The sequence below is a fragment of the Nelumbo nucifera genome, chromosome 4 (genome assembly GCF_055504915.1).
Source record: "Nelumbo nucifera cultivar China Antique chromosome 4, China Antique-T2T, whole genome shotgun sequence".
NCBI classification, from domain to species: Eukaryota; Viridiplantae; Streptophyta; class Magnoliopsida; order Proteales; family Nelumbonaceae; genus Nelumbo; species Nelumbo nucifera.
The window spans coordinates 64,034,536-64,057,575 of NC_142652.1; the positions used below are offsets into that span (position 1 = coordinate 64,034,536).

The 23,040-nt window shown below is 42.3% G+C and overlaps 2 protein-coding genes across 3 annotated transcripts in view; one reads left to right on the forward strand and one right to left on the reverse strand.

Annotated features, from left to right (window-relative positions):
• Positions 1–319: 319 nt before the first annotated feature.
• Positions 320–22,600, forward strand: FDC2 (2Fe-2S ferredoxin-like superfamily protein). Of its 2 annotated transcripts, XM_010248503.3 has the most exons (6): positions 332–726; positions 936–999; positions 13,470–13,558; positions 21,983–22,051; positions 22,180–22,224; positions 22,327–22,600. In XM_010248503.3, exons 1-6 carry the CDS (start codon positions 376–378, stop codon positions 22,369–22,371), a joined length of 663 nt encoding a protein of 220 aa, XP_010246805.1. In that variant the 5' UTR covers positions 332–375; the 3' UTR covers positions 22,372–22,600. The 2 variants fall into 2 exon arrangements, with proteins under 2 accessions (XP_088759495.1, XP_010246805.1); XM_088903369.1 differs by lacking the exon at positions 13,470–13,558 and having other exon boundaries at positions 320–726; positions 936–994.
• Positions 12,531–23,040, reverse strand: part of LOC104590014 (knotted 1-binding protein) — a 40,641-nt gene continuing 30,131 nt past the window's right edge. The window contains exon 7 of the mRNA XM_088903376.1: positions 12,531–12,672. Coding sequence (XP_088759502.1) covers positions 12,669–12,672 — 4 coding nt within the window. The 3' untranslated portion in view covers positions 12,531–12,668. The remainder of the gene's footprint in view (positions 12,673–23,040) is intronic.

The following is a 23,040-nucleotide window of genomic DNA, read 5'->3' on the forward strand; positions in this document are numbered from 1 at the left end:
AAAGGAATAAGGTGATTTGCCCTTTCCATTTTTAGTAAATTAACTTTTTCATCGGTCCATCTATGGGAACAAAGTGTTGAAATCAAAAAGTTTTGGTTTTGTCTCAAATGAAAATTCCGGGTCTAAGCATCATATGCCAAAAGTACAGGGTAGTACCCTGTAATTTACCATAAATTATATTGTTGCGAATAGTTTACATGATAGGTGCGGCCCCAGTGCCCAGGCCAGCCCATGGCTCAGGTTCACACGCAACCAGGCCCTATGAATTGCTATATCCCTGGCCGCTGGTCCAAACAAGGGGACAGAATCGACAGATAGTCAGGAGCCGCCCATCTCGAATCCGAAGGGCCCTATTGCATCAGTCCGCATGTCCAAATGCCACTATTTCCGTTATCCAGTTGCAGATCTCCCCTATCCATAGCCTTGCCATGTAAAGACCAAAACCAACTTCAGTTTTCCTGTTCTGTACCTATTATGGATCTCCGAATCGCCACCAACCGGCACCCCTTCTGCATTTCAACGTGCCGGAAACCCCATGCTTTCCGTCAGTTTTGCCGTATTAGTCCGACCAAAAGCCATCGAGTCTCCACGAAAGCTGAACTTCAAACTCCCGCCGAAGTCTCTGACCTTCCGGGCGGTTACACTTCGCCGTCGTCGGTTCCAGTCCACAAAGTAACAGTACACGACAGACAGCGAGGAGTCTCTCACGAGTTCCTCGTTCCTGAGGTACCACGAGCTCCCTCCTTTCTTCACTTATAAAGAAACACGGTCTTACCGTTATCACAGCTGGAGAATTTTCTGGTTCATTTTCTTGTCTGGGTTTTGTTCTCTCATGACTATTTTTTAACGGGTTCATCTTAATGCATAGTGTTTACATATTGTATCCAGTACATAAAGTAATTAAATTATGTGGACTGCTTGATCCAATTTCGCAGGACCAGTATATATTGCATACCGCTGAAGCTCAGAACATAACTCTGCCATTTGCTTGCAGGCACGGTATTGTCCCATATTCCTCAAAATGTCCATTATCTTCTGTTCACATTCTTCTTTCTTTTTTGTTTAGTTTTATTAGTTAGAAGGGAAGCACATTACACGACAATTGTTACAATTGAGGCATCTCTTTATAGGATCTCTATTAAAATTTGTTAGATTATTTTGATACTCCTCTCATCAATCTTTTGCTTTTTTTTGGTCTTGATTACTTAAAAGAAAATCACATTCAAGAACCCTAGCTATAATTTCAGCATCTCATATTGAGTCCTAATTCAAAAACCAACTAGTTACTACACTCTAGAAGCTGTTAGAATATTTTGGTAATCCTCTTTCATGTTCTTTTTTTCTTTTCTTTAATTTGTTGAAGTGGAACCACTTTTTAAGAAGAAATTAAAATCTTATCATCTCGTTAAAAATTTTCAATCAAAACCCATTTCACTCTAGAAGTTTGTGAGGTTATCAGTATTCTGGTGTGGTTTGCAATGTATCAAATTATTACCTTAATACCTTACCCTTTTTCTGTTCCAGTGGCAGTGACTGAAATGTTGGAGAAAAAAGGAAGAGATCATCTGGAATAGACCCGATGATGAAAAAATGTATCACTTTTGTGGAGTAAGATTTCCATGCCAAAGAGAGAGGTGGTTTGGGGTTTTTCTTTGAGTTCAATTTGGTCAATGAATAAAGCATACTCAGAAAATGGTTATGCTGTTTTAGGAACGAGGTGCACATAGGACTCTTGGACATGACTGGGAAGAAAGACCAAAACCTTAATGTTCTACTATTTGTTCTGCAACGCTTGAGCATTCTTTGGGCTTCCAAAAAAAGATATCCTCATTTCGATTGGGTCCAGGAACCAAGTACAGTTTTGTGAGGCCAAGTGGCATGGTTGAAAAACTATTAGTGAAGCATTTGCTTCTAGATCTGTTGATTTTTGATAAAGGAGCATCAGTTAAAATTTGCTACAAGATGCTTTCCAATGAGGTAGCATGGGGTCCTTATTTCAGAATTCAGACACAAATAGCAATGATTGGAAAACAGACTTAATGGTTAAAGGCTGCATAGATTTAACAGTCCAGTTTCCTTTTTGAGTGGGAAGTTTAGAAATTGGAACCCGGATTTGAATAGCTTTTTTTTTTTATTTTAAATTGAGGTATAATTACTCCTTTCTGCTGGATGGGGATAATGTGAATAATGTTCCATGGTGTTGGATTTTGTCTGCACATATTTTTCCCTATGATATCACCTGTCCATCCCTAGAACACTGTTATTGAACACACAAAATACATATGACACTGGATACTGCATGGATTCTTTTACATATACTCAATAGCATTGTGACTTTAAAAATATAAATGGTGTTTTAAAATCATAATATAAAATATCTTTATATGTTTGAAATTTAGTTAAATTTGGCAAGGCTTAAGTATTGAGAAATGAAGTAGCTGAACTGAATGATTTATTGATTTGTCTTTTAGTTGATAAAATAATGAAGTAATAGAATACTTTTTTTTTTATCAGCAAAAGACTTTTATTAATAACAGAGAAGTATTGAATTACAATAGATATAGGTTGCAATAATGCTTTAACCCAATCTATAACCCTGTCTACAGACACATACAAAACAGTTATAGTTCAGCCCAGTACAAGGTAGGTCTATTTGCCCCCTGTTTAGCTAGGGTATCCGCCAATCCATTTGCAGTCCTTCTAACCCAAGCAAACTGAGAGTTAAACCTCCTTGCAATTGTGTCAATTTCTCTGTAGATAAATTTGAGCTTCCAAGGTGCTGATGTGATGTGTTTAGCCCAAGAGATGACCAGTAGTGAGTCTCCTATTTCTAATTCTGTTGTTCCAATCTACTCAGCCATCTTTAAGCCTTGAAGTAGAGCCAGAGATTCAGCCTGTATTGAGTCACCAATACCTATTGGTCCTGAGAAGAGTGCCACAACTTCACCTAGATGATTTCTTATCACACCCTGGGAATCGACCAAATTTCAGCTTCAACCACCAAGGAGTGCCAAGCAATAAGTCATTCAGTTCAGCTACATCAGTTGTTATCAAAAAGCCCCTCAGCTACATCAGTTATAAAATACCCATTTCTTGTATCCATGTCTGTGTTGATATCCATATCTAGGTATTGTAAATTCCTCCTAGGTGTACTTTATATGTGTGTCTCTCCTGAACAAATTTAGCATCTGATCATCTTATATCCAGAGGTGGGATGTAAGAAACTTATGTGCACAATTGCCATCGAAGCACAAACTAGTGGAACCAACTAGTCACTGAGGTCCTTACTAACTACATCAATCAATAACCAGTTGGTTGATATCCATGATGTGGTTTCCTAGGACAACCAAGCATGAACCAAGTTGACTAATGACCAATCAATATAATTAGTCAACCTAGTCAATCAAACACTTATTTTAGTTTTTAATTGTTTGTTTTATTTATAATTATTTAAAATATATCATATGTAATATTTATTCCTTTATTTTCATTTATGCATGCTAAACATTTGTGTAGCATGTAGTCAGGTGGTGGTATATGAAGTAGGAACAAGGCATAAAATAAAAGAATAGTGGAGGATTCCTTCTAATTGCCTTCTTCAAATTATTTTGTGCTGGTATGGAGTTGCCACAAACAAGGAAACCATATGAAATAGTCAAGGTTGCACTCATTTTTCTTTTTTTTTTTTTTTGAGAAAGGTAATATATTGTATTAACTGAAGAACAAAACAAAATAAACATGCCTGGTCCAGTGAGTTTCTGTACATCAAGGTTGCACTCATTCTTTGAAAAATGAAGATTACCACTTCCAATCTCAGCCTACCCAGCCTTCCTTCTTACTTTTGCAAAGTGAAGAGTGGACATCATATGATTTTTGTCATTCTTTTATTGCATATTTGAAGTTTATATTCACCAATATTTAAGATTGCATCAATATCTTAAATTTATAACGCCTTTTTGTTCATTGCGTCACCAACAACTAGTCATTGCCTCATGTCGTTGACAACACTGATGTGCACTTGTGAAGTTCAGCTAGACTTAGTCTCACATCTCCTACATAATGAGTTCTCAGCAAGATGAGGAATCATTTCATTGAAATGTTTGGAAGGGAATGGATGGCCTAGGGCTCTTTCTCTTGCTTTGTTATCTTGGCTGAAACTGAGAAGCGAACACTTGGAATTGGAGATCAAGAGATAACTCAATGTGACCTTTTTTGGTACCTTGGTTCAATAATTCATAACAAGGGAGAGATTGAGGAGAATTTCACCTATAGAATTAGAGTAGGATGGGCAAAATGGAGGGATACATCTAGAGTCTTATGTGATGAGCAAATACCACTTTGATTAAAAGGAAAATTCTATAAATCAGTTGTAAGGCTACTATATTGTATGGAGCAAAGTGTTGGGCAGTCAAGAAACAACATGTCCAGAAAACGAGTGTGGAAGAAATGCATATGCTTATATGGATGAGTGGAAAAACTAGAAGGGATAGGAGTAGAAATAAATTCATTTGTAGGAACTCAGGAGTAGCTTCAATAGGTGATAAAGAAAGAAGATTAAGATGGTTTGGTCATGTGTATAGAAGACCATCAACAACACCCATAAGAAGTGATTTCTTACAAGTTGTAGGGGCTAGAAGGGCAAGGGGTAGACCAAAAAAGACATGGGTAGAAGTACTAAGAAATGATTTAAGCACCAGTAATTTAACAATGGATATGGCATTAAATATAACAGATTGGCAAAACAAGATTTATGTAGCCGACGCCATATAGTTGGAATAAGGTTTGGATGATGATGATGATATTTTTTAGGAAAGAGTATCTTTTTATCAGCTTCTATTTCATCAGATTGTGAGGGAGACCAAATACTAGGGATGTTACTGCCTAGTGGAGTTTCCCCGTAACTATGGGAGAATGATAAGGCCTAGTCGGTTAGGAGACCTAGGTGCGCCACTTCACCAGCCCCAAGCCGATGGTGGTCCAAGGTCTAAATCCACCTCTCAAGCATGTCTAAATTACACTTGATTTTCTCCCCTGTGCCTTCGATGTAAGTGCCTTTTAAATATCTGACTGAATAATGGAATGGACAAATTTATCTCAAAACTCTCTCTCTCTCTCTCTCTCTCTCTCTCTCATTTCTAGGAGGTAGCGCTCCCTTGAAGCAGCCCTTGTGGTTAGAAATTCTCACCAATTGTGTATTAGAGCGCAGGTTACCGGGAGGGAACCAGATCTTCGGCATGGACAAAGAATGGAAAAGATAGAAGGGTAGTTACAGAAGGTTACCAGGGAACTCAAGGAGATTAAGGAAGCCTTGACTGCAATGGCTAGCCAGTGTGAATGACTGAATTCTACAGCAACTCGAGATCCAGATGAAGGCTCAAGCCAAGGGAGTAGTTGGAAGCAGGTGGGAAATCCATATTGCAAGACTAAGCCGGATTTCCCCTCTTCTCTGGTGATGATCCAACCTCATGGATTTTCAGAGCAGAACGATTCTTCGAATATAATGGGATTCTGGGCCAACAGAAGGTTGCAGTGGCTTCAGTTCATATGGAGGGGGAAGTGATACTCATCTCACTTGGTCCGATTTTTCCGAAGCCCTATGTGCCTGATTTGGGTCATCGAGTTATGATGATTTTGATGAAGCCCTTTCGAAGCTTAGACAGACAGGCTCTATTCAGGAGTACTAGAACAAGTTCGAGAAGCTGGCTTCTCGAGTTTTTGGGTGGCTTGAGAAGGCATTGGTAGGATGCTTTTTTGGAGGGCTCCAGGAAGACATCTGGATCAAAGTGAAAGCTCTTCAACCGACGACTGTTATTGTTGCAGCTAGCTTGGCATGCCTCCATGAGGAATGGTTGAATAGGATGAAGAGGTTGCATCGAAACCCAAACTCTATCATCAAAACTTCTCCGCCTTGCCCCCCGCTGCCCTTTAAGAAGCTTAGTTGGACAGAGCTGCAATCATGCAGAGAATGAGGCCTCTGCTATAACTGTGACTTGAAAATTTCCTTGGGTCACAGATGCAAGAAGCAGCAACTATTCGTACTTTGCATGGAGGACAATGATGAGGATTCAGATCAAGAGCCGTCGGAATATGTTGAGATAGAGGAACGGGATGAAGCTCCGGAAATATCCCTTCATGCTTTAATAGGCTGACTAACACCAAGAACAATGAGGGTGGAAGGTAAGCTCAAGAGCCGCTCTATTTCCATTCTAATAGATAGTGGTAGTACTTAGAATTTTATTATCAAATTGTTGGCTCGGCAATTGAGGCTTCTGGTTCAGCCCATTGAGCCATTTCTGGTGCATGTGGCCAATGGAAATTACTTGACCTGTAATGGGCTTTGCAATGGGGTTGACCTTATGATACAAGGGAATTAGTTTAAGGTGGATCTCCATCCTCTAGAATTTTGGGGAACCGGCATAGTTCTCGGTATATAGTGGCTGAGTAATTTGGGACCGGTCATCCATGTTTGGGCTAGGTTATCCATGCACTTCACTCAAAATGGGCAGATATGTTATCGTGTGGGTCGCGCGCAACTCCCTCAAAACATGAGTTAAACTAGTCTAGCATGAAATATTGTTAATACATGGACCTGCCAGTGCTGATGTATATGGGCCCAGATTGGGAGGGGGTTGAGCTTCTTGGACCTGAGACTCAACTGCCTAGCTCCCAATTAGAAGGGGACCTCAAATGGCTCTTCGAGGAGTATCATGACATTTTTGAAGAGTCTATGACCCTTCCCCCCTACAAATATACCAGGGGCACCCCATTGTACTGGGAGCACCCCGACAAATATATGCCCCTACAGATGACCTCATTTTCAAAAGATAGAGATTGAACATGCTATATATACAAGAACTCCCGGAAAAAGGGTGGATTCAGCCCAGTTCAAGCCCGTATTCTGCTCCTGCCCTCCTTGTTAAGAAAGATGGAACCTAGAGATTTTGTGTTGACTACAGGGCTCTCAACTGTATTACTGTTAAAGACCGCTTCCCCATTCTGGTGATTGATGAATTGTGGGGAGCTGAAGTGTTCTCAAAACTTGACCTATGATTTGGGTATCATCAGATCAAGGTGCACACCGAGGATATCCCTAAGGCCACTTTCAGAACACATGACGGTCATCATGAGTTTCTGGTTATGCCCTTTGGCTTGACCAATGCACCTTCAACCTTCCAAGCTATGATGAATGAGGTGTTCCGGCCATATCTAAGGCGATTCTTGTTAGTGTTCTTTGATGATATATTAATTTACAGCAAGGATTGGGCTTCACATCTCACCCATCTACATGCCACCTTTGAAACTCTACATGGCCATAAGCTGTATGCCAAATCCTCAAAATGCACATTTGGACAGCCTGAAGTCCATGACCTAGACCACCTAGTAAGGGCAGGCACAGTGACAGGCATCCCAACCAAAATCCAAGATATGCTCAACTGGCCCAAACCCAATTCTGTTCGGGGGCTTTGTGATTTTCTTGCTTTAACTGGTTATTACCGATGTTCCATCAAGGGCTACAGGACCATTGCATCTCCACTGACACAACTCTTGAAGAAGGGGGCTTTCTCTTCGGATGACAGTGCTGAATGGACTTTTGGGGCCCTAAAACAGGTCGTGGCCAATCTTCCCATTCTTGCCTTGCCGGATTTCTTCCAAGATTTCACTATTGAATATGACACATCTAGGGTTGGCAATGGAGCGGTTCTTGCATAAAACGGACACCCCATTGCTTTCTTCAGCAAGGTTTTATCTCCACAGGCCCAATCTAAATCTACTTATGAAAAGGAGCTAATGGCGTTGGTCTTATCTGTACAAAAATGGCATCCATATTTGCTGGGTCGCCCATGAAAACTGATCACCAAAGTCTGAAATACATGTTGGAGCAGCCAATTCATGGGCCTACACAGCAGAAGTGGTTTTACAAGCTCTTGGGCTTTGATTATCGGGTTGAATATAAACCATGTGCTTCAAATAAAGTGCAGATGGGCTATCCCAGTCCCATGAGCTCTGACAGAATCAAGCTTGTCTATGCCCTCTGGGCCCAACTCAAGGAGGCAGCACAACAAGATGAAAGTCTGGCCCGTATCAGAGCTCAGTTGGCGAAAGATTTGAATGCTAAACCGGGTTTCTCCCTTTAGAACTCTGATATTTTCTACAAAGGACGACTGGTATTGCGTTCCTCATCTCCCTTACTCAACTCATTCAACTTTTTCATGAATCTGCTTTAGGTGGTCATTCTGGAATTTTGCGGACCTACAAGCGCCTGGCCTCACACTACTATTGGACTGGAATGAAGAAGATGGTCCAAGACTGGGTTGCCCATTGCACTATTTGTCAACCGTATAAGTATGATACTCGATCCCCGGCGGGACTTCTCCAGCCCTTACCCATCCCTGGCGGGACTTCACCCGCGCATAGGATCGCGTCACGGGTTGTTCCACGGCAGGAACCCCTGATCTTCCCTTGCCTTTGGCCTTGCGCACAGACCCTAATTTGACTATCTAGTGGGTGATTTGTCCAAGAGACCACCTGAACTCTCATAATGGGTGATTTGTCCAAGAGACCACCCGAACTCTCCTCACTCTTTTCTTGACTGGAAAACTGAATGCTTTATTTCAATTCGTAGCTCCTTAAATAGGAGATTACAGAAGAGAATTCCTTGTTGGATTCGACTAGGCTAGGGTAATCCAACTCAAACTAAAACTCCTAATTTCCTACTCAAACTAAAACTCATAACTCTTACTTAAGAAGATAAAATAAGATAAGATAAGGGATAAGATAAGCTGGTGGCGAGTTGGCTTGACGTGTCCAGATAAGGGTGGGCCCACCCCTATGAGCTGTCGTGTGGGCCCCGCTCTGCTGCTGCTGTCGGGTGCGTGCGCGCGGCTCATGGTGCCGCTGCCGCGCGGTGCGTGCGCGCGGCTCATGGTGGCGCTGCCGTGCGGTGCCGGGCGTGTGCGCGGTGCGTGCTGCCGTGCAGTGCGTGCGGTGCGCGCTGCTGCCTGGCGGTGCGTGCTGCGCGCTATCGGCGGTGCGTGCTGTTGTGCGGCGCTGCCAGGTGGTGCCTGCTGTTGTGCGGCCTGCTGTGCGTGCTGCTGCCTATGACTGCGCCGCAGTGCGCTGCCGGATGGTGTGACCATAACATTACACCCCTCCCGGACTACGAGCTTGTCCTCAAGCTCGTATTCTGGATACATCGCTTGGGACTCTGCGAATGGATCAAACGGCTGTACACTATTTCTCAGTCCACCAACAGTAAGAACAACAGGGACTACCCCGTATCTCAGTGCATCAAGCTGGATTATTTGATGCAGACCCCAGCCACCTTCTTTAGTTTCCAGCTCCCAGGCGTAACCATGGCTTACAGTGACTACACGATCTGCTGCACTCAGTCCAGCCGCAAGGACATTGAAGTGTTCCCCACCTCCTGGGTCATATAGTTTGAAGTAGTTTTGTGGAAGATCCACATAACAAAAATCGCGTACTGGACCACGGCCCCGGTGTGCTTTGTTGTGGATCACAGGAACGCACCGAGTATACTTATAGAAGAGAACCTCAAGAGCAGCCTTACAGAAGCGAACCATGCGTTTTAAAATATCCCCTCGGCCTCCCCCATATGTATTTTCCTCAATATTGCGGAACATAGAGCTGTCTATGAACACAAAATCCATGCCATCAATATAAGCTTGAGAGGAAGTTGCCTCTATATCCTGCCCCTCCACCTTACATCTCTTGTGCACTCCTGTTTCTTGGATTTCTGCATAGTTACCATACTGTGGTGCCGCAACCATAACTCTATGTCCACGCCGATCCAAGGCCTTTGGTAAAGCCCCAGCAACATCGCCAAGCCCACCTGTCTTCTTCAAAGGAGCGCATTCAGCAGGTTCTACTATAATGTTCGTGACATTGTCCCCGGCTAAAGGAGGAGACTTTACAGTTTCATCCTCCGTGCGCTGATCCTTGGAAATAATTGTGGCTGTAGGAGCCGCGATCTGTTGTTCGCTGGATGCCTCTTCCCAGTCCGGATGGTGTCTGTTGGTGTTGGCGATTCCCTCAGAACTCATTTCTTTGTGGAGGAATGCTTCCAGCAGGCATCGCATCTCCCGGATATCTTCCCTAACTTCACGAACCTCCATGCTGGTTTCTGCTAGCCTATGTTCCAGTTCGTTGACCCTGGAAGACAGCGGTTCCTGTTCCCCCATGACGGTAGGCTCTGATACCAAATTGTTATGGGCCCGCGTGTAGGATCGCGTCACGGGTCGTTCCACGGCAGGAACCCCTGATCTTCCCTTGCCTTTGGCCTTGCACACAGACCCTATTTTGACTATCTAGTGGGTGATTTGTCCAAGAGACCACCCGAACTCTCCTCACTCTTTTCTTGACTGGAAAACTGAATGCTTTATTTCAATTCGTAGCTCCTTAAATAGGAGATTACAGAAGAGAATTCCTTGTTGGATTCGGCTAGGCTAGGGTAATCCAACTCAAACTAAAACTCCTAATTTCCTACTCAAACTAAAACTCATAACTCTTACTTAAGAAGATAAAATAAGATAAGGGATAAGATAAACTGGCGGCGAGTTGGCTTGACGTGTCCAGATAAGGGTGGGCCCACCCCTATGAGCTGTCGTGTGGGCCCCGCTCTGCTGCTGCTGCCGGGTGCGTGCGCGCGGCTCATGGTGCCGCTGCCGCGTGGTGCGTGCGTGCAATGCTGCTGCCGCGCAGTGCGTGCGCGCGGCTCATGGTGCCGCTGCCGTGCGGTGCCGGGCGTGTGCGCGGTGCGTGCTGCCGTGCAGTGCGTGCGGTGCGCACTGCTGCCTGGCGGTGCGTGCTGCTGTGTGGCGCTGCCAGGCGGTGCCTGCTGCTGTGCGGCCTGCTGTGCGTGCTGCTGCCTATGACTGCGCCGCAGTGTGCTGCCGGATGGTGTGACCATAACAGACTACCTACATCTGCTGGTAAGTCTGTCATCATGGTGATGGTGGACCAACTTACCAAATACAGCCACTTTGTGGCCCTCTCCCATCCCTTTACTGCTGCCCAACTAGCATGGGTCTTCATACGAGAGGTTACACGCCTAGATGGAACACCACAGTCCATATTATCGGACCAGGACCCTACATTTATGAGTGGGTTCTGGACAGAATACTTCAAGGCCCAAGGTACCAAGCTGTTACACTCCACCAGTTAGCACACTTAAACTGACGGCTAGATGGAAGTGATAAACCAGTGTCTAGAAACTTATTTGTGGTGCTTTGTAGCGGAAAAGCCCAAACAGTGGGCCCGTTGGCTTCCCTGGTCTGAATTTTGGTGTAACTCCTCTTACCATGCTTCCACAAGCATGTCCCCATTCCGTGCTCTCTTGCTCTCTATGGAAGAGAACCCCTTCCATTTTGCCTTACAAAAAGGGATCCATGTTGATGGCTGAAGTGGATGCCCAACAGATCCAGCAGGATGAGGTCCTTAAATCTCTCAAAGATCATCTCCTAAGATCCCAGATATTGATGAAAACCCATTATGATAAACGACCTTATCGCCAGAATTCCTTAGCAAGAAGGGCTTGGAGAAAGTTCTCCCCCAGGTATTTCTGCCCTTTTTGCATTATTGAGAAGATAGGAGCTGTAGCCTACCATCTGCAGCTACCTGCTACCTCTCGGCTACACCCTGTTTTCCACATTTCACTGTTAAAAAAGGGCATTTCACTGGCAATTATATCAATCCCAGCTCTCCCTGAATTCACGGAGGAAGGCTCACCTCTAGTTGAGCCCCACAAAATACTTGATCAGTGTTGGGTACATTCAGGCAACACCTTGATCAGAGAAGTGTTAGTGCAGTGGACCCATTTACCAGCGGAGGAAGCCACTTGGTAGATCTACACCACTCTCGGGCAGCAGTTCCCCAACATAAACCTTGAGGACAAGGTTATTTCTGAGGAGGGGGGAATTGATAAGGCCCAGCCAGCCCAGGAGACCCAGGTGCGCCACTTCACTAGCCCCAAGTCAATGGTGGTCCAAAGCCCAAAGCCACCTCTCAAGCACGTCTACATTAGGAGGTCACGACAGATCGGTTAGTTGCGGTATTAATGATTACACCTGATTTTCCCCCATGTGCCTTCAATGTAAGTGCCTTTTAAATATCAGACTGAATAATGGAATGAGCAGATTCAGTTTCTCAAAAGCCTCTCTCTCTCTCTCTCTCTCTCTCTCTCTCATTTATAGGAGGCAGGGCTCCCTCAAAGCAGCCCCTGTGGTGAGCAGTTCTCACCAGAGAATATAGGTTAGCTCTTGACTTTAAAGAACCATGTGTAGCCTTTTATCTTTGACGTAACTTTATATTCACTTTTCTTTTCATGTCCATGACCTTGCTTCTAAGCCCGTGCATGGAACTTAACACTGAAGATAATTGTTTTTAGCCTCATTTGTTGAACAGGACCCAATTTAAATAAAGAAGGAAAAGTCTTTTTTTTTTCTGGGAAATGGTCCTTTTCTTGTGATGCACAACTATAGTTCATACAAAGTGGCAAATTACAGCATGATTTTCTTATGTAATAGTGTTGAGTCTATGGAATTCCATTTTATGTAAAGATAAAATAGAAAAGAGAAAAAAGTTGTCTTACTATTTCATTGTTGTGGTATGTAAATGATCTAGATCAACCCCATGATGTTGGCCCAGAACTTTTACCTGAAACATAAATCAGATTCAAAATAGATAGACCATATCTGAACAAACCTGTATTATTTATTATTTTTAATTGATAAAAGACCAATGCTTTATTAATAATGAAGATGAGAAAGGAGATATAATAAGAAGACAAAGATAAATAATCTGGAATCAGCACCTCGGTGTCTCTAAGAGTCAGCACCTGTTAACTTCTTGAGGGACTCAAGACCATCAAGATAGTCGAGTGCATTAGCATAAATCCAAGAACAAGCAAAATTTGAGGTAAGAGTGAGCCTTATTGGACTTCAAATCGAAATACAACTCTAAAACTTCCTAAACCAATTTAATAACTTCTCTTTCAATGAAAAAATAATAATAGTAACTTCTAAGATTAAACTTCCTTATTCAGAAAGTGAAAACAATCCTAATCTAGACATAATAAAGACTGAATACATATAGACTCTTTATTTACTTTTCTAAGTCAAACTTAACTCTAATTAAAAACTCTCATTGGCTTAGGAATTTTTTTTTAGTTCTTTTTTGCAAGTTTTTTTCAAGTCAAGTAGCAGTCTAAGTTGTTCCAAGATCTGTAAGTTAGAGTTGAGTTTGACTCAGGATTTTTGGATATTTGTCATATGAGTTGTCTTCGGATATGAAATTTTTATGCTTGCATCTATTTATTCCTTCACCTTTTTTTTTTCTGTTTTGTTTCTGATCGGGGTACTAATGCAGTGTGAGTCTGCTTGTCTTGGATGATAAAATGGCCTTGCCAATTTGATCAGTTAAAATAATTACTAACAAAAAATATCATTTAACAGGGTGTTGTACCAGCTGTGCTGTTCGAATAAAATCTGGACAAATAAAACAGCCTGAGGCCCTTGGAATATCTGCTGAGCTAAAATCAAAGGTTTTTACAGTTCACCTTGTCTTGATATTTATGAGACCTGGGTGTATACTTAAATTCAAGGAGCTGGAGGCTTCAGTGCTGGAATATAGTTCTTGATATTCACATTGCATTTTGCAATGAGCTGTTTGATTTTTTTCCTTTTTATGCATCATATATAGAAGTCTAAACTTGATATTTAACAAGAATTACCACTCTGGCATTTTTCTTGTCCACTGATTACTTTTGTACCTTTTTCCCGTATTGACTTTTGACAGTATTTTACATTTATGTGTTTCTTAACTATAAAAGGATAATATTCTTACATTTAACAAGAATTACCACTCTGGCATTTTTCTTGTCCACTGATTACTTTTGTACCTGTTGAAGTTTGACCTGCCATAGAATTCTGTCTTGTTCGTTGACTGTAGAGTAAAGTAGACAGCAAGAAGTAGGAGAGGAAAGAAGAAAAGAGAGAAGAGAGCAAAGAGAGAAAGGCTGGTTCGAATTAGGGAAAAAAGTTAATCCCTTGATTCGGCCAGACCTATTATTATATTATTGACTTATTGAAAAAGACTTGAGTGCCCTTCTTTAAGTAAGAGGCACTCGAACTAACATAACAGTACACATCAGCATTCTCAACAAGTACAAAGACTGAAATACCCCTTCACTAACACCACTAACACTCCCCCTCAAGCTGGTGAGTATATATCATATAATCCCAGCTTGTTACATATGTAGTCCACTCTCCCCCGACTCAAGCCTTTTGTAAACAAGTCTGCCCACTGGTTTCCCGTACTAACATATGCAGTTTCTATCACCCCATTCAGCACCTTCTCTCTCACAAAATGACAGTCAACTTCGATGTGCTTGGTTCTTTCATGAAACACTGGATTGGAAGAGATATGAACCGCTGCCTGATTGTCACAGTAGAGCTTCATTGGAGTACTGATGTCATATCCTATCTCCTGTAGAAGGTTCCTCAGCCACACTAGTTCACAAGCAGTATGTGCCATGGCCCTATATTCCGCTTCTGCACTGCTTCTTGCCACAACTGTTTGCTTCTTACTTTTCCATGTTACCAGGTTACCCCCCAGAAAGGTGCAATAGCCTGTGGTAGATCGTCTATCAGACATAGAACCTGCCCAATCAGCATCGGTGTATCCTTCTACTACCAGTTTTCCACCACTTCTGTACAGCAAACCACGACCAGGAGCTCCTTTCAGATACCTCACAATCCTTAGCACTGCATTCCAATGTGGGACCAAAGGTTTCTGCATGAACTGACTCACCACACTAACCGCAAATGAAATATCTGGCCGAGTAATGGTTAGATAGTTTAGTTTGCCTACAAGTCGTCGGTATCTGCCAGGCTCTTCAAACACTTCACCTATATCACTGCTCAGCCTCGTATTTGTTTCCATAGGTGTCTCAGCCGGTTTAGTACCCAACAATCCTGTTTCTTCCAGTAAATCAAGCACATATTTCCTCTGGCACAAATTAATGCCATGCTTAGATCTTGCTACCTCTATGCCCAAAAAGTATTTCAACTTGCCAAGGTCCTTTGTCTGAAAGTGTTCCTGTAGGAATGCCTTCAATCTGTCAATGCCCATTTTATCATTCCCAGTCACAACGATATCATCCACATACACCACCAATATTATTTTACCTGCCGAAGAGTCAAGACTGAAGACAGAGTGATCAACTTGGCACTGTTTCAGACCAAACTTCTTGACCACCTCACTGAACCTACCAAACCATGCTCGAGGGGACTGTTTAAGTCCATAAATAGCCTTCTTAAGTCTACATACCTTACCATCCTCCCCCTGAGCAACAAACCCAGGTGGTTGCTCCATGTAGACCTCCTCGAGCAAATCCCCATGCAAAAAGGCATTTTTGATATCGAGCTGATGGAGAGGCCAACCAGACATAGCTGCAAGGGAGATGACGACACGAACTGATCCTATCTTAGCAACCGGGGAGAACGTCTCCGTGTAGTCAATGCCATAGGTTTGGGAGTACCCTTTGGCAACCAGCCGCGCCTTCAGGCGCTCAACACGACCATCTGGCAAGTACTTAACACTATACACCCACTTACAACCGACAGCCTGCTTCCCAGGAGGAAGAGCGGTGAGATCCCAAGTGTGATTATGATGCAAAGCAGAGAGCTCTTCTTCCATAGCACGGCACCACTCTGGAGAGGTAAGGGCTTCCTGGACATCCTTAGGAACAACCACGGAGGATAACAAAGATATGAACTGGCGATGGGGAACGGAGAGGTGGGTAAGTGAAACAAAATTGGAAATAGGGTGAAGGGTGCAAGTACGCTTACCTTTCCGTAAGGCAATAGGAAGATCTAGGTCGGAGGCTGGTGTCGAAGCTGGAGCTGGATCTGTCGACGGTGATGAAGCTGGAGGAGCTGCAGCCGGTACACGTGGGCGATGTGTATACACGTGACGGATGGGTGGACGGTCAACCAATGGTGGCACCGGAGGCAAGGACGTAGGCATGACTGGAACCAAAGGAGGTGGATCAGCCACAGGAAGAGGAAGAGGAGGTGGTGATGTGGGGGAAGCAGCAGCACCGGACCCCACGAAGAACGGAGTAGACTCAAAGAATGTAACATCAGCACATACCAAGGAACGACGAGAACTAGGATGATAACACTTGTACCCTTTCTGAGTTCGGGAATAACCAAGGAAGATACACTTCAGGGAACGTGCATCTAACTTGTCAGTCCCGGGACTCAGATTATGAACGAAGCAGACACACCCAAATACCCGAGGAGAAAGCGGAAACGGAGACATGTTGGGGAATAAGACACTAAAAGGAGAACGACCATCAAGGATAGACGTGGGCATCCGATTAATTAAGAAACAAGAGGTGAGCATTGCATCGCTCCAAAAAGTTTTGGGAACATTCATGTGGTGCATGAGGGAGCGTGCCGTTTCTACAAGATGGCGGTTCTTTCTCTCAGCAACCCCATTTTGTTGCGGAGTATAGGTACATGAAGTTTGGTGTATAATCCCATGGTGGTCCAAGTATTCTCGAAAAGATGAGGACAAGTATTCACGACCATTATCAGAACGGAAAATTTTGATGTGAACACCAAATTGATTGCGGATCTCAGCATAAAATTTCTGGAAGATGGAAAATAATTCACTTCTTTCTTTCATTAAATAGAGCCACGTCATTCTTGAACAGTCATCAACAAAAATAACAAAATATCGGTATCCATTATATGACATCACTTTATAAGGACCCCAAACATCTGAATGAATTAAAGAAAAAAGACTCGACACACGGTTATCGACCCTAGAACGAAAGGGAACACGATGGTGTTTCCCAAATTGACAAGACTCACAATCTAAAACAGAAAGTTGACTCAATGAAGGGACTAAGGACTGCAACACTTTCAGCGAAGGATGACCAAATCTACAGTGCCACTGGAGAGGAGAAATGGATGACTGAAGAGCCGTTGACGTTCGTCCACCACCATCAAGATAATACAGTCCACCGGCTTCATGCCCTCCACCAATCTTCATCCCCGTCTTGAGATCCTGAAAAACACACATAGAAGGGTAAAAAGTGATGGAGCACTTAAGTGACTTGGTCAGCTTACTAACAGACATAAGATTAAATGGAAGCTTAGGTACATATAAAACAGAGGATAGGGATACAGGGTCTAGGTCAACATTACCAACACCACAGATAGATGACGTGGAGCCATTAGCAAGGGTAACAGATTGTGATGTTGAGCAATGAGTGAGAGATGAAAACACACCTGGAGTTCCCGTCATGTGATCGGAGGCTCCAGAGTCAATAATCCAGGGGTTGGGTGTGGATGCCAAACAAGCCATACCTGAGTGTGCAAAGGAAGCTGTGTTCTGCTGCGACTTGGATTGAACAAACCTCTCATACTCATCACGAGGAACACTCACCATCTCCTTGCCTGGACCATCTGAGGGAGTAGAAGGCATCGGGTCAGCTGACCGTTTCTCCTGTGTAGGGCTGAAACTGGTGTCACTAGTCATGGCATGGTTGGCCCACGTCGAGGGAGGACCATGTAAGTCATAGCAGTAGTTAATGGTATGTCCATCCAAACCACAGTGAGTACACTTCCGTGGACCCGAGCCACGTCCTCTACCACGAGCTCCCCCTGAATCTCTGCCTCCAGTACGACCACCACCACGGATGTGTGTAGATCCACCACTACCACTCCTGCCAGGCTGGGTTCCTCGAGTCCCACTTCTGCCACCTCGGCCTCTTGACACTGCAAATGCTGATTTATCGGAGACATTAGAGTCCATAGATCCAATGGAAGCCCTCCGAAGACGAGCAAACACCTCCTCTAAAGATGGAAGAGCAGATCCCCCTAGTATCTGGGCTCGTACTGGTTCATACTCAGACTTCAGCCCCACCAGAAACCGTGTTACATCAAGCTGCTCTCGCTGTTGCTGTTGAACTTTGACATCTGAAGTGAGAGGATGATAGACATTTAACTCATTACGGATATTCCTCACATTGGCATAGTACTCCTCAAGGCTCTGATTTCCCTGTTGCAGATTGAAGTATTCCTGATACAGTTGATATACCCTAGTGGTATTATCCTGACCTGAATACAGTTTCTTGGCATGATCCCACACCTCTTTGGCTGTGTCAAGAAACATGAAGTTCACACTGATTTTGGGTTCCATACTGTTCCACAACCATGTAATGATCTGTGCATCTTCCTGTTCCCAGTCTTCATACTCCTGAGAATTAGCGGGGGGTTTCTCCTCTCTTATATGCTTCACTTTCTTCTTCGCCTTCAGAAAAACCTCTACAGACTTGGCCCAAGGGACATAATTCTCTCCATTCAGTTTAATGGAGGTCATTTGGACATTCAGGTAGTCAGTAGATATCATGACACTAGGTTTACTATCACTGTTATCTGCCATTGCCGAACTCCCTTAATTCTGAGCACTGAATTAGGAGCACTACACACTGCACACTACACACAGACACTTCATCGAAATCTGCACACTGATTTCAACAGCTGAGAACTGCAACACCACAAACCCTACTCACCGAAGTCTGTACACTGATTTCAGCAGTATTAAATGTTGAAAACTACAACACCACAACCCCTACTCACCGAGGTCTACACACTGATTTCAGCGATATCAAAAGCTGAAAACCACACTTGTAACACCACCAACATTAATCCACAACTATAGGAAGCTTCACCATTAAGTAGACACTATTGCCATTCGAATCACACACAAACCAGAATAAACCCTAGCATAAACCCTAGCATACTGCAATCTGAGAACCCATCATGCGAACTGTACTACACCTCTCATGTATTCCATAACAAAAAAAAAATATATAAAAAAAACTTTACCTCATCGCCTGAAGGCCAACCATACGAAGGGCTGAGACACCACTGCACCACACGTACCAGCCCTAACTAGGGCTTAGAAACCACAGCAACCAATCACCAACGACACAATCGGAGGCATAGAGACCTCCTAGGGAAGAGGGCGATCACTCCTTTTCAGCCCTTTTCCCAGTCTCCAACTCACAACTGAGAACCCCAAGTGAAACCCTAATTCGAATGCGCAGAAGGCAGAATTCTAGCAAGTCTGATTTGGTGAACCTAGCTCTGATACCATGTTGAAGTTTGACCTGCCATAGAATTCTGTCTTGTTCGTTGACTGTAGAGTAAAGTAGACAGCAAGAAGTAGGAGAGGAAAGAAGAAAAGAGAGAAGAGAGCAAAGAGAGAAAGGCTGGTTCGAATTAGGGAAAAAAGTTAATCCCTTGATTCGGCCAGACCTATTATTATATTATTGACTTATTGAAAAAGACTTGAGTGCCCTTCTTTAAGTAAGAGGCACTCGAACTAACATAACAGTACACATCAGCATTCTCAACAAGTACAAAGACTGAAATACCCCTTCACTAACACCACTAACAGTACCTTTTTCCCATCTTGACTTTTGACAGTATTTTACATTTATGTGTTTCTTAACTATAAAAGGATAATATTCTTACATGTTACCTCTTAGTTCTACTTGTGGGTTTTCTCAAGATGAATGGAACTCTAGAGTATTTTCTGTTCCATTTGTTATTTTACTTGTTTATATATATATATATATATATATATATATATATATATATATATTTGGTATTCTATGTATATATATTTTTAAGATTGCAGTACTGATAGTTTGCCTATAATTTTCATACTAACCTAGTTGGAATTTGGAAATGCTATTTGCTCTTGGTGTTGGTAATGGTGATGGTTGGGTTCCAGTACATTTTTTGGAGGAAATTTTGAATGTCAAAATAATTGAGGCAGCATGATAACATATTAGGATGTCGGTATCATGCTCATATCATATTGTGCTCTCCTGTTCTTAACTATATTGGCACAAATATACATGTTATTGTTTTGAAGTCAATGTCCTTTTTATGCATATATTCTATTTTGGCAAAAAGAAAAAAAGAAATCTTTTCAGACCAAAATCTTCTACTGTCTTTCTGCTGTCTATTCTCTAGTTGCTTGAGTTCCTTAATGGTCATTGTACTAGGAACCCTTCCCATCAAATGCCTATATTCTGGCAGTGTTGGTTGGCTTCTTGCTGTTAGAATTGGGCATTGGATTCTGAACAAAATATGAATTGGAGGAATCTACAAAGGCTTTAGTTGAGACAGCCAGAGCAGGATAAGATGATTAGTGCAATCTCAATGTTGCAGAAGACAGACCATAAATAAGCCTTCTTGAGTAAAGCTGTTGCTTTGCTTACAGAAGTGACTTGGCTTTTGTGGTGTTCTCATTACTCTTGGCGTCCATCTTTCCCTTTCCTTTTTCCCTTTTCTGGTGGAGGTCTTCCATTGCTTTCTTAGAAAATGAAGGGTGAAGACTGCAGAGGAAATGAAAGGAAGAAGATAAAGGAAAGAAAACCTTTCTCTCTTGACACTTCCTCTTCTTTTCAGTGATTGATACTGCTGTGCAGAGACAAGATGCAGAAAAATAGAAGGAATTTTTCTAGCATATTGATACTTATGGACTTAAAATGAACCCTCCACTCATTATCATGATCATTATCATCGTCATCCAAGTTACCCCTCCCTTGCCCCAACTATTTTCCCTATATTTGGTTATTCTTAAATTGTTATTCGTGTTGCTTGAATCAAGTCTTTAATTTCGACATGCTTTCCTGGTTGAACACAACCATGATTTCATTCTTTGCAAGGTTCAATTAAAAATAAAATAAAAATCAATCAAACTATTCACTTGAACCAGAAGGTGTGTATTGTATTTTTTTTTAAATTATACTATACAAATATGACCTGGAAAGATATACGAATTGAAAAATGAACTTAGCTTCAAAAACCAGATATAAAAGCACTGTATAACATTCAAACAGGATACCTGTACCCATGTCCATGTTAGGAAACTTAGAATCTAATCAGTTGATAGGAGGGGAGCTGGGATTGATGGGAGGGTTCTACTGGAAGGCAATTCATGCAGTGATGTGGGGCATATGGGAAGCCCCTCCTAATCAGTTGATAGGAGGGGAGCTGGGATTGAGGGGAGGGTTCTACTGGAAGGCAATTCATGCAGTGATGTGGGGCATATGGGAAGAATCCAATAGAAGAATTTTTTAAAATAAAAGTACATCCTTGGATGATCTGAAAAGACATATCCTTTGTTAAACTCTTGCAGTTTGGTGGAACACTGAGAAACTGTGGTGAAGCTAAGGCTGGAATTGGGGGAGTTATCTTGAGTGCTGATGGATTTCTGGTCTGGGCTTTTAGTAGTGCTGTCACTGCTAGGGATGTTTCTGAAGCTGAAGTAGGGTATCAGATTTGCTAAACATCTGCTCTCTGGTTTGCTGCTTGTGGAAAGGGATTGTAGAATAGTGATTGGTTGGGCAACAAATTTTGAGACAGGTCCTTGGAGGATGGCTCGTTTCCTTCATGAGATTCATGATATTTCAACTTCCCTTGGCTGCTGCTTTAGATGGATTCCAAGAACTCTGAATGAAGTAGCTGACCATTTAGCTAATAATGGTCAGGAGAGAAACTTTTTTGTGTAGTGTTAACAGCTTAAATTTGTCTTGAGTGGGCTTTTGGCTTTTTGTATCAAAGCCCTGCCCAGTGCCCCCCCTTTTTGTATATCCTCTCTTGTTTCTTGTTTTTGCTCTCCATCTTTTGGATATATTAGTAACCTTTTCTAAAAGAAATCTAGAATCTAATCCCTGTTTCTCCAATCCATGTCCAAGTTCCAGATTCTGTAGGAAATTTCATTTGTATTTTGAACCTGAATTGAATTGTATAGGCTTCTTATGATGGTTGGTCTCAAATGGTTAACCTGCAATTCCACCAATCTATCTTCATTTCCTTTCCATCTTCAGGATTAATAGAATTTAGTTATGTGTAAATCTTTTGTACTGCAGGGTTATGCACTGCTCTGCGTGGGCTTCCCATCTTCTGATGTTGAAGTTGAAACCCAAGATGAGGATGAGGTAACATCCAAATAAAGGCAAAACTCTCTTCAAAGAAAACATTAACAAGATTATTTGATATTTTTATTTGTATTGACCCATCTCTTGTTATTTGGAGTAATACAACATTGAATTCCTATTTTCTACAGGTATATTGGCTTCAATTTGGAAGATATTTTGCTCGAGGACCAATTGTAAGACCTGCAATATTTTACCTGACAATAAAGAAATGTTCTTGATTTGAATGAACAGCCTAACTTTTACCAATTCTCTTTCTTCAATCTGTGATGTTGCAGGAAAGGGATGATTATGCACTGGAGTTGGCCATGGGTGATGAATAAGTAATTTGCCTAGACAGTTAGATGTAAGGATCTCTGCAGTGTAGCAAGAAGAGTTGTTTCACATGTTCTATTCTCTTTTTCTTGTATTCATTATAGGGAAGAGCAGATATTCCTGTTTTTCCACCAGAGGCCAACATGTGGAATCAATGCTGTTATACTAGAATCTAATCGGTTACCCAAACACAACTCTCTTTTGTTAATAACTAAATCAATAACTTGGAATGCGCCATCTCTACATTGATCATTCATCTTTATTTTAGCTGCCATACTTGCATCTGGTGGAATTGATGCTGTTATACTAGAATCTAAATGGTTACCCAAACACAACTCTCTTTTGTTAATAACTAAATCAGTAACTTGAAATGCACCGTCTCTACATTGATCATTCATCTTTATTTTAGCTGCCATACTTGCATCTGGTGCAAGTGAACCTGATCTTCATACACAAGAGCCTTTGATCTAGTAATGAAAGAATGGTATTTTAAGCATTTTGTATATGAACTAGATTACTTTATGAATTCCTGGATTAGTAATTGAACACTTCATATTCAGCAAATTCCTAATGGGCTAGACTGACAAGAGGAGCTTTGTGGTCTGACCCCAAAACCAACCCTCTTATTAATGAGGTTCAATGGGTCTGACCTGATAATACTTGAAAAGCCTTTTGCT

Bases quoted from the DNA above. Each gene is read 5' to 3' on its own strand.
- FDC2 (XM_010248503.3), top strand. From the start codon at position 376: ATGCCACTATTTCCGTTATCCAGTTGCAGATCTCCCCTATCCATAGCC. The intron at 13,559-21,982 runs GTTTTTACAGTT...TTTGTACTGCAG, and splicing joins CTGCTGAGCTAAAATCAAAG to GGTTATGCACTGCTCTGCGT. The intron at 22,225-22,326 runs GTAAGACCTGCA...GTGATGTTGCAG, and splicing joins ATTTTGCTCGAGGACCAATT to GAAAGGGATGATTATGCACT.